This window comes from Jaculus jaculus, chromosome 10 (genome assembly GCF_020740685.1).
Source record: "Jaculus jaculus isolate mJacJac1 chromosome 10, mJacJac1.mat.Y.cur, whole genome shotgun sequence".
In the NCBI taxonomy this organism is placed as follows: domain Eukaryota; kingdom Metazoa; phylum Chordata; class Mammalia; order Rodentia; family Dipodidae; genus Jaculus; species Jaculus jaculus.
Genome location: NC_059111.1, coordinates 46890913 through 46902916, shown reverse-complemented (window position 1 = coordinate 46902916; position 12004 = coordinate 46890913). Strand labels below are relative to the sequence as shown.

The window sequence follows — 12004 nt, the reverse complement described above, 5'->3', positions numbered from 1 at the left end:
AGTCATTATCCATTTTTGCACTTGTATAAACTCAGAATTTGAGAGAAACTGAATGGCTTGCTTAGGATTGTGAAGCTATGGGGAATATTAATGGAATGCAAGCCCAAATTGGTCTCACATTGGGTTGAAGGTTAGGTGGACCTTCCTAATGGGTAAGACAAGAGGGTATTACTACAGATGCATTTCAGGCAGTGGTACAAATGGAGACAAGCTACTTACTCTTTAGCCAAGTATATTTTGGCTGAACCCAAGCCACTGCTGAAGTCACTATAGAAGGCAATGCTGATTAAGAATTTAATTCTAAGAGCCACTTTAGTTGGTAAGAACATGAAGAGTGTTTTCCAGGAAGAAGTGAGAAGTTATGAAATTTATGGTTGTATGGTCTAGAAAAACTTTACATAACTCACCATTCTTACTTGTAAAATGTCAGTTTGTTTGAAATTAAAATTTGAATAAAATCAAATTTAATGTAATACAATAATGATACTAAAGCATCTGGCATATGACTAAGTAATTTGCAAAATCTCAACACATTGTTTTCAGTGATGGCTAAGGATATATTTGAGTATTTCTTATTTTCATCCTCAGGAAATAATTCATATTTTCATCATATAATATTGGAGTATGATTTCTGGTGCATGGTTGTAAGGTTTTTCTTAATTCTCCTAAACAAAATTAGGTTCTAGAACAGAGTACACAAAAGTCCTCTCTGGACTTTGTGTCAGAAGTCTCCTTTCAGGTTAACCAAGCTGTAAGTATAATGCTGAAATTTTCCACATCATGAATGGTTTCAGAAGTCCATCTGTTTACCAATCAATTCTAGGTCAGCATGTGGCAATGTACTATGAAATTAACATTTTCAGATATTTTCCTCAATATGACCAGCTGTAATTTTGGTTGAAATTTCCCAAATTCCTTGTTGAAAACAGAGTAAGTTGTTAAAATGATTTTAATATTATTCCTCAGTGGATTCTAACATAAAATAGGGAGCATATTTTGGTGTTGAGAAGCTCTATATTTAAATCTTGCCCTCTGTCACCTATGAATTGTACTTTGAACTAATTATGCAATGTCTCCTAGCTGAGTTTCCTTAATTGTACCAATTTTATGGACTTATAAAAATTAAATGAGGACTGGACAGATGGCTTAGTGTTTAGGCGCTTGCCTGTGAAGCCTAAGGATCCTGGTTCAAGGCTCGATTCCCCAGGACCCACATTAGCCAGCTGCACAAGGGGCACACACATCTGGAGTTTGTTTGCAGTGGTTAGAGGCCTGGCACACCCATTCTTTATCTCTATCTGCCTCTTTCTCTTTCTGCCTGTCACTCTCAAATAAATAAATGAAAATAAACAAAAATATTTTTAAAAAATTAAATGACAACTGGGTGAAAACTCAGTCAGTCAAGCTTCATAAGCATGAGAACCTAAGTTCAACTCCTAATAAGCATCCATATAAAATACCAGGCATAGTGGCATGTGCCTTTAATCCTAGTGCCAAGGAGGCAGAGACAAGGAGATTCCTGGAGCTGCTTGAGTAGCTAGTGTAGGCCACTTTATGAGTTCAACGCCAATGAGAGATGCTGTGTGAAAGTTGGTAGACAACATTCCTCAACACACAAGGTTGTTCTCTGGCCTCCACATGCACAGACAGGCATTGGTACCTGCACAAATTACATATACATAGGAATTTTTGTCCCTGTTCTGCTTCGAAAGAACAGGGGTCAGCTTTGTCTGATGTCCACATTGATTGTATATGTGAAAAACAGCAGCATCACAACATCTATCTGTAAGACAGGCAGCTTGGAGGAAAGACAGCCATATCTAGTATTCATAGTTCCCTCCTGGAAATCCTATGGAAATCATTTATGCTGTAGCCTTCAAGACAAAGAAATACCCTAGCCACCAGTAAATTTTGGAAGAGACTTATAGCCACTATGTATACTGCATCTCCCAGGGCATCCACTCCCATGGAGATGGGAAGATGCCGCTCATAATCAACTGGGTCTGCATCAGGCCTTGGGACCAGGCTTTTGTCAGAACCACAGTTCAATTATTTCTCTCTATGAGCAACTGCTACTTGTGAGAAACTGCAATACATATCTATTTATTGTATAACAGAGGATATATGACAGGCCATGCATGAGTAGAATTATAAATTCTTTCAATTTAGTAAACTACTGTTGATAATTTTTAAGTCATGATTCAGTACTGTTTTAAAATTTGAAAAATGTGAATCAAAGAATTAAATAGGATATTGGTAACCACACAAAAAAATGTTGTGTTTTTGAAATGGATGTTTTGCCTAACTTAAAATGAGGCAACCAAATGGTAATAATCAATTATAAGAAGTGACCAATGTTAGATATCTAGTCAGATGTTTCCCTCTTATCCACAAATCTTTCATTTACCTGTGGTGTGAAGCTTCTTTTTGGTCTTAGTTATATTTTGTTTTCAGTTTAATGTCCAAGTTAATTCAGAAAACTATATTAAATGGGGAGTTCCAATTTATCACATGTGAATCTAACTTTTAGAATATTCATTTTATAAATAAATACTAAAACTTATTATGTAACAGTTACTAATCTCTCATGACATGGTCTATGCTGAATACATGGACAGCTAGGATCATGGGGTGAAAACAGAGAAATAGGAGAGAGATGGGCATGCGACTTGGGTGCTTGTCAGTCTCTTTGGCATGAATTAAGCTGTTTCTTATCTGGTATGTCTACTGATTATTAGCTCTTAGAATCATAGCTGGGTGAGCAATCTATAAGATGTAATGTAAATGAAAACACTGTGTCTTTTCTAAAAAAATAATTAAGAATTCAAGAGCATTAAATTAAACTTGTGACACTTCTCACATAAGAGCCTGTGAGACTGTACAGATCACACACCTCAGAACCCAGACAGGGCAAAGGGAGGGACTAGATCTGATTAAGTAGTCAGTGTTTCCCCAATTCAGTGACAAGCACAGTTTGGCCCATTGGTTTCCAGGGAAACTCTCTGATGATTTGAGTTAAAAGGCAACCCAAACTATAGATCCAAGTGAGAACTCCAGTGACCTGCTGGGTAATAAGCTGGGACTGATTATTTGTTTGAGACAGCCAACACATACTGTGCTACAAATGCAAACTGATCTCTCGGCTGGAGTCAGAGGAATATTTTATGGATTGCAGCTCTGAGATCCCAATTATAAATAAAATGCATTCTAGATGGGATAAAATAAAGACAGAAAGGACACTTGTTTTTATATCAGGTAATGTTTATAGCTTTTCTATAATATTTGATGGATAAGATGGACACAGTATTTCTATTTTGAGTTCTTTAAGAAGGAAATGATTTGTGTCAAATTTTAATCTTAGTAAGTTAAAAAAATAAAGTAAATTAAGAGCCAGTTGTCTCATTTAAGAGCTCTTAGTTTTTTTTCTGCATGTTTTATTGTTCAATTTTTAATTGAAATGTAAACTTTTTTTGTAATATGACATATTGTGATACATTTATACATTATAGAATGGCTAAACCAATATAATTATTTTAGAGCTGATACGTTGTATCTTTGAGAGCCTTTATATCAAATTACCCATTTATGCAATTTTTCCTGGCACTGTAGTCTACACAGCCTGTACTTACTTACTCCTTACACAAGACAAAAGTCACTGCTACCATGGACAAGAGAATAATTGTTACAAGATGCAACAGGGAGCAAGATTACCTTCATGTGATGGATTTGTTGATGTTGAAGAATGTGACTTTTATGTTAATATGATCTAAAACAATGTTGTTAATCCTCATTCTTGTACACATTTTCTTTCTCTGCCTTGAGGCTCAGTAATTCCATCAACAATTATTCAGCAGAAACATGGTACACACACACACACACACACACACCTTACTATACAAACCTTGCTCTAGATTTCTCGATTTCAAGGGTTTCTACTTCCATCTACATTCATTAAGGCTCAGTGGTGATTCACCTGTATTGCATCTCCAAGGATGTTTTTGTTTTTCGTTTCAAATTTTTACTTATACTTTTATTTACATTTAAAGTTTTTATTGGTCATTTTCATAAATGTGCCCATCTACATAATGTATTGTGATGATTGCTTTCTCCCATTATTTTCCCTGTTGTTGATCCTCTTCCCTCTCACCTTTTGACTGCATCCTTTCTTCTTTCCTCCTAGTCCTTTTCTTTTCTGATGTTCTTTTTTTTCCTCCATCATCCCTGATGGTATGTTAATTGGACCAATATTGTGCAGGTAACTACAGCCACTATGAGGTCATGAATGCTTTTGTTACTTTGTGTCTGGGAGACAACATTCTAAAGTACTGTTGATTATTATTTTTTATTTTTTTGTGGGTTTTTTTGTTTTGTTTTGTTTTTTCAAGGTAGAGTCACACTCTATCCAAGGCTGACCTGGAATTCCCCCTCTTGTCTCAGGGTGGCCTTCAACTCATGACAATCCTCCTATCTCTGCCTCTCAAGTGCTGGGATTGAAGGTGTACACTACCATGCCTGTCTTCCAGCCACTGCAATCAAACTCTATATGCACATGCCACCTTGTGCACATGGTCACCCTTACGTGCTTGTGTTACCTTGTGTGCCTGGCTTATGTGGGACCTGGAGAGTCAAACATGGGTCCTTAGGTTTCACAGGCAAGTGCCTTAATCACTAAGCCATCTCTCCAGCCCTTCAAATATATTTTAATTGGCTCATGAGAAAGTAAGTTTCTCTATGACGTATTAATGATGCCTTTGCCAGGTGTGGTGGCTCATGCTTTTAATCCCAGCACTCTGGAGGCAGAGGTAGGAGGATCTCTGTGAGTTCGAGACCACCATGAGACTACATAGTGAATTCCAGGTCACCCTGGGCTAGAGTGAGACCTTGAAAATTTTGAAAAAGAAAAAAAAAAAAAAAAGCCTTTGGTCTTGGATAACCCTCTTCCCACCCTCTCCACACCTCCATTCCCCTCTGTTTATCCTACTTGGATCTTTCTATACCTAGGTGTTTTTTTTTTTTTTCTACACATGTCCCTCTACTTGTATGTCCATTATCTGCATACAATCCTCCAGAAAAAAGCCAAAATTATTACCAGAGCTGCTTCTAAGGAAGTTATTTAGTGAAAAAGAACAATTTCAAGCCTAGAAAGCCTTGAGAATATTTCACATCTTTAGTATATGTTAAACCATGAATTTCAATGTAAGGAATGCACTTTGAAACTTCTAGGGTTATGTGCTCATATGCTACATTCTTCTAAGTTTAGTGATTATCCCAGGAAACTGAGAATTATCTGTATATCTTTGAGTAAGTTTTAAAATACTTTTAGTATTTTTATATTGACTGGTTTTTATTAATAACTTTTGTGAGTCTTTCCTTAAGATTCATAAATATAGACTGTAAACATGTAATAGAATCTTCTCAGTCAGAATAAATCTTGCTTACAATAAAAGCCAATTGGGACGTTAAAATGTAAGATTTATAGCACTATTCACTGAGTAATCTCTAGTTATAATGTCCTCCATGATTCAGTTATCAATAACTCTTATTGACATTTATCAACAGATTTAAAAAATACTATATTTTTGCTTGATGATAATGTATTATTACAAATTTACAGTTACAGATTAAAAGAATAAATTGATATTCATTATTCAACTTATTATTAATTTTAAGAGAAACTTATTTTAATAACTAATTATATTGTAGTTTGCCAAAGTACCATTAAGGTTACTTTATTTTTTTTAATATATTTTATTTATTTATTTGAGAGTGAAAAAGAAGGGGGGATAGAGACAATGGGCATGCCAGGGCCTCCAGCCACTGCAAACTAACTCCACATTCATGAGCCCCCTTGTGCATCTGGCTTATGTGGATCCTGGAGAGCTGAAGTGGGATTCTTTGGCTTTTCAGGCAAATGCCTTAACAGCTAAGCCATCTCTCCAGCCCAAGGGTATGTTATTTTTACATGGATAAAATTCATGTGATTGGTAGAATAAGATACTTATATGCATATTAAATGCCCCCCACTACTATGGAAAATTGTCTTGATAATAAAAACAACATAAAGAATATTTCTGATGAGATGTCTCAGTGAGTGAAGGTGCTTACTCCACAAGCTGGCCGACAGGAGTCTATATCCCCAGTACCCAAAAAGTGGTGTACACCTCTGTAATCCAAGTGTACCTATAGAACTGGATGGATGAGTCAGGAGTTTCTGGAAGCCTGTAATCTACCAAAATTCACATTCTTTACAACAAATAACAGCAAGAGGAACACTCTCTCAAATACAGGGGAAGAAGAGGACCGACACCCTAATTGTCCTCTGACCACCATATGTCCACTCTAGCCATATGACTTTAAACACATACACTCTCTCCCTCTATCTCTCAAAAAAGTAGAACATTTTCTGTATTTATTGCTTTTATTTAACATGTCTTGAAGATATGACTATATTTTTTATTTCCTTTAGTTTGGGGCATGCAATTTAAAAATGTCTACATTTTTAAGAACATTCAGATAAGCATTGACAAATAATAAATTTATAAAAATAATTCTATAAATATATATTTGTAAGTATAATAAACCATAATTTTGTTTCTCATTTGAATTGTATATTAAATTGAAATATGAATTGTATATACATTGAAATATGGATGAAATATTTTACCATATGTAAACTCTCTTATAGCTACAGATCAAATGTCAGTTTTCCAGTTTTAGAAATTTATTATGTAATTATAAAAATTAATTTTAGTAATATTTCTTCAAATAATGAAATCATCATAGGACAATGCTAAAAAATTAATGGGTATCACTATATGGGTAATATTTGCAAGGACAAAACTGAGTGTTTTTATCTCCATAGCATATATTTTTCTAGAATTTTTTGTTTGTTTTTTCGAGGTAGGGTCTCATCTAGCACAGGCTGACCTGGAATTCACTCTGTATTCTCAGGATGCTCTTGAACTCATGGCGATCTTCCTACCTCTGCCTCCTGAGTGCTGGGATTAAAGGCATGTGCCACCATGCCCATCTTTTCTCTAGAACTTAAAATGGATGATCTTTCCTTCTCTGATAGTAATATTGGCAAATATTGGCAAACTGTAAGATGACCATGCTTTTACTTTTGCATTGTATATGATCTCAGCTATATACATTGTTATTGCATAACTAATAATCTGAGCTGTAATCCAGTAGTCTTATTTCTAAATGTCTTTCTTTCCATTGAATGGTATGATAGCATGTCCATTTCTCTCGTTCATTTAGACCGGGGCACTGTACAGAAGGTTGTGGTTCTTCCTGCCAACAGCTCCACCAGTGGGGAGCTCATTCTGGAGGAGCTGGAAGTCTTCAAGGTTTGGCCCTCTCTTCTACTCATCTCCACACCCATATGATAAATGCAATTCTTTAGTCTTTCAGCCACTTGGGAGGAAAAATATTTGATAAAAGATCAAATAAATAAATGTAATAAATTTCTGAGAGTAGGAAAACATTAGCTAGCATAAGAAGTATACAGCAAATATTTTTATAAACTATTTCTCATACTTTTCATTATCTCAACATGAAAGGATTACTTATTTTTCAGCTCTCATCACAACTTAAAGAACTTGGTCTAAGGCTAAGAAGAGTTTGTCATGAGAGGGCTTTTATCATTCACTTCACAAGCCACTGAAACACAAAGATGGGGAAGCAGAGGAGCTATCAGAATAGCATAGAAACTTTGGCATGGGATAAGTCCTTTCATAGAACACTGTTTCTAACTAAGCCAATTAAGATGTGATGGCTCATAGGCAACATGGTATAGAGTCAACCTATGACTGAGTTTTACTCAGTAGCACTTGGGAGCATTCAGAATAGAAAATTGTTAGTCCAGTAGTTGCTTAGTTATTAAGTGGATTCAAGAGTGCATTGACTAGTAATGTTCATTACTATGCTTACAATGAATGCTGAATTTCTAAGTACATAAATGCTTAAGAGACAATGCTGTTTTAAAGTTAAAGATTAAATCATGTGCAACTGAATTAAAGCTGAAGAACCAATGTGAAAATTAATTTTAAAATTAAATCAGTAATAAAAAATCAAATATAAAATTATAGGATTTTGCTCACCTTCTTAATAAGCTATTATGCTATACTTAGGTTGGCATTAGGTTCTTTGCTACCACTACATTAAAGTTAGGCCTATAAAATGATGCTAACTATGTCTACTCAAACAGTTTACATATCATATTTATCTTTCTCATCTGACTAAATAGGAATAGCCTGTGGCTGGCCTATGATATAATGATCCTTTTTTCTGTGGTTTCCTGAAGATGGCTAAAATGTTATGATGCAAACACTTTATTTTTAAAACTGATATTTTTGATTATTGGGAAATGTTAATTGAGTTTGACAAAAACCTAAATACATATGTTATGGAAAAGTCTTAAAGAAATGTAAGTTACTCTGATCAAGTGAGAACCACTGTTAGATGACTTACTCTGATGATATGATCATGGAGAATAACCTCTCAGTGGAAAAACAGGGTCAGTCACAATGCAGAAGACATCAACCTGAGAAAGACTAAAGCGTATTATTGGAGCTTTCTTATTGATGTGCTTGCTATTGATTGACATGGCAAAACTAAGAGACACAGTTACCAAGTACATTAACTGTCTTCTTCCATGTGTTTATGTCACTTTTTAAGGTGAGTTAAAAATGATTCTGTGTGTAAGAAGCATGGTGATGAACATATAAGGGAGTAATGCACTTAAATTTAGAAGAAAAAAAATCCTTAGCTAGTGTTACTCGGATGTCCTACAGGAACACCACTAACTTTTAAAGAAACAGGCACACCATTTTCATACAGTGAGGAATGATAATCTCATCTTTTACTCTCTGTCCATATTTTCTGATAATGTATAGTTTCCCTGTGCTTAATTTGAAGTGCAACATTAGTCGTTGACTTGGTTATAAATTGCCACACCTGTGGTTTCTCTCTTTCTCTCTCTCTCTCTCTCTTCCTCTCTCTCACTCTATTTGTATGTGTGGGTTTGTATGTATTGACAAAGAACAATCAAATATTGCTGTAACTGGGAATTAAAGCTATCACTACTTTTTAAAATATTTATGAATGCATGTAATTCCAAAAGGGATAATCATTGTGGAAAATTTCACCTTGAGAGCTTGTTTTTACTTACATTAAGTAAATATTCCTAGATCTTCCTCAGATTATCAGAAGTGTGACTTGTAGGTATAAAAGCAATTGACAACACTTAAGAAGTAGTTGTGTAGTGTGGCTTTCAGAAAGATGACTACTCAGTGAATTCTTAGATTCGTTCCCCCATTCACATTTTTTTGAAAAGTAGCCTTCTAACAACATTTATTTTCAATAGTGAGATAAGCTTAATACACCTTTTCAAAACAACACAGATGAATTTATGCAAACTATTATAAAGAGGTACCCTTCCACAACCTTTCTGACATGAGTACTCAAACCCAATCTCAAATTTAATATTATACAACATAGTTTTATAAATAATCTCAAATATTTTCAGCTTTACTTTTTAATATCTGTAGTGATAAGTGTGTAATAAGTGCTACTTCATTTACTTTTAGGCAAATATTATATAACAAATCCAACCATAGTCCCCCAAAATGCATTTTATTAAAAAGTATATACACAGAGACAAAAGTATGATTTCTTGAGTTATATAAACTAGTAATTTTGAATGTAAAATGACTTTAAACATTATATGGGCCACTAACATATGTTTTGTAATCTTTTAGAATCATGTTCCTATAACAACAATGAAAATCTCATCCAAGAAGGTAAGATCTCAACTATTTTCACATTCTTTCCAGACTCTAAAATGGTGTACTATTATGAAAACTGCTTTATAACTTCTGAAAATTTAGTTTCACTGTTGATAAATAATATAATTCAAAGTATATCACACAATCACCTGTAAGTCTGATGTACACTTTATTAGCTATTTGTGAAGTGCTAATTATAATCTTTTTTTTATAAAAGTTAATCAGTGTAGAACATGTATACAGAAAGATATTCCAATATTTTGTATATGAGATATTCTCAAATATTATACTGTGTGAAGCCAAGTAAAACAAAAACAATCTTTCTGAAGAAAGAACTGAGCAAAATGTTGGGCTGCTATCACATCACAATATTCTCAGGAGGTTGGAATGAAGATCTTCCTTTGAATTCCTGCCACTATCACATCTTTGAAATACTATGATTCATCCTCTCATAGCTAGTTTTAGGGAATTATTATTTACGAGGACTATACATTCTAAAGTACCCTGAATATCTCAAACGTACAGGCTCAGCATTTGAAGAAGCACCGTTTAATCATGACCATCAGAAAGATAGTTAATCTAAGTTTGCCTGCTCACACAAATACACAATCTTTCCTATATAAGACACGTCATTCTTCAGCACCCTGAGGTGTTACCTAAAAACAAAAGCTCTTAGTTTAGGTAGATGAAATAGCCTTAGACTGGTGATGTATTTAAATCCCAACTGGACCATAAATTATAGATGAATCATTTAACTACTCTAACCTAGGCTTCTACATCTCTGAAATAATGTCTTTCTCACAAATAAGTTGAGGCATGTAAATGCCTAAAATAAAAAGATGCTGTATATAAGTACCTAAGACTTATTTTTCTTGGACTATAGAATAAAGGTTTTAGATGTTTGAACAACTGATTATGTTATTTTAGTGGTTTGCCATATTTCGTGTCACAGATGATGTAGTAGTTCATAGTCTTGTGCTCTTTTTACTGGACTAAGTTTTATGAGGAAAAATAAACAAGACCAATTGAGCTAAAGACTTCATCTGTAAAAATGTGTGTGTGGTGCATAACAAGCATTTTCCCCAGTAACTAGAAGCCATTTGTCATTGTACCTCATGTCCGAGGGAGCCGGTCTCCAGTCAGAATGGACTTTGAAGTCAGCAAGGAAGCCTTTTGTTTATAGTGGCATAATGAAAAGAGAGTATAGGAGCAAAGTTCAAAATTAACATAAAGTCATTTGTGTGTTTTACAAGTTTCAGCCATTTTAAGCTCACATATTACACTGCTTTTTAAAAATTTGTAGTGCCCTTAGCTGAAAATGTTTCATTAAAACAATGAGATATGGGCTGGAGAGATGGCTTAGCAGTTAATTGCTTGCCTGAGTATATAAAATTGACTGGTCCTGGAGAGATAGCTTAGCAGTTAAGCACTTGCCTGTGAAGCCTAAGGACCCCAGTTCCAGGCTCGATTCCCCAGGACCCACATTAGCCAGGTGCACACGTCTGGAGTTCGTTTGTGGTGGCTAGAGGCCCTAGTGTGCCCATTCTTTCTCTCTATCTGCCTCTTTCTCTCCCTCTCTGTCACTCTCAAATAAATAAATGAAAATGAGCAAAAATATTCTAAAAAGCCAGTGAGATTCAGGGCAGGGGTAATAACTTGATCTTTTTCAAAGTCATTTGTTAATGTGCATACTATGTTACTTTTTCATGTGAGAGGAGTTTCATTTGTGAAGGACATCTTGCAGATACTTAAATACCATGAATCTAATACCTTTCATTATACTCAAATTATCTATAGTCCATTTTCACCTTTATTTTCAAACTTATTCTTGTATTTCATAAGAAAAAATAGTTGTAGAAATAAAAGTTTAAAACACTAAATTATTTAGAGTAAAATACTGTTTGTTTTTCAAATAAACTAGTGTTCTTAAAATATTTTAAGGTATTCGATACTACATATCTTTCACCCTTTAAATATCTATTTATTCAATACTTTATCGTGATACTACAAGAGATTAAACCCAGGGGCTATGTGAACGTTAGTCATGTGGTCTACAGATAAGCTCCATCCCCAGAATTCATTCATAACGTTTTCATCTGAGATAGGAAAGATCTCACTAAGCTGTCCAAACTCTCCTTGTAAATTCAAAGTGTGGTCCTAAGCAGGTATTAATGTTCTGGTTCTGAGCAGCTAGGATAATAGGCCTGTGTCAC

The 12004-nt window shown here is 34.6% G+C and overlaps 1 protein-coding gene across 3 annotated transcripts in view; it reads left to right on the top strand.

Moving 5' to 3' along the window:
• Nucleotides 1-12004, top strand: part of Sema3c (semaphorin 3C) — a 180387-nt gene that overhangs the window by 152001 nt on the left and 16382 nt on the right. For all 3 annotated transcript variants that reach the window (XM_045160300.1, XM_004662315.2, XM_045160299.1), the window contains exons 13-14: nt 7264-7352; nt 9765-9806. In XM_045160300.1, coding sequence (XP_045016235.1) covers nt 7264-7352; nt 9765-9806 — 131 coding nt within the window. The remainder of the gene's footprint in view (nt 1-7263; nt 7353-9764; nt 9807-12004) is intronic.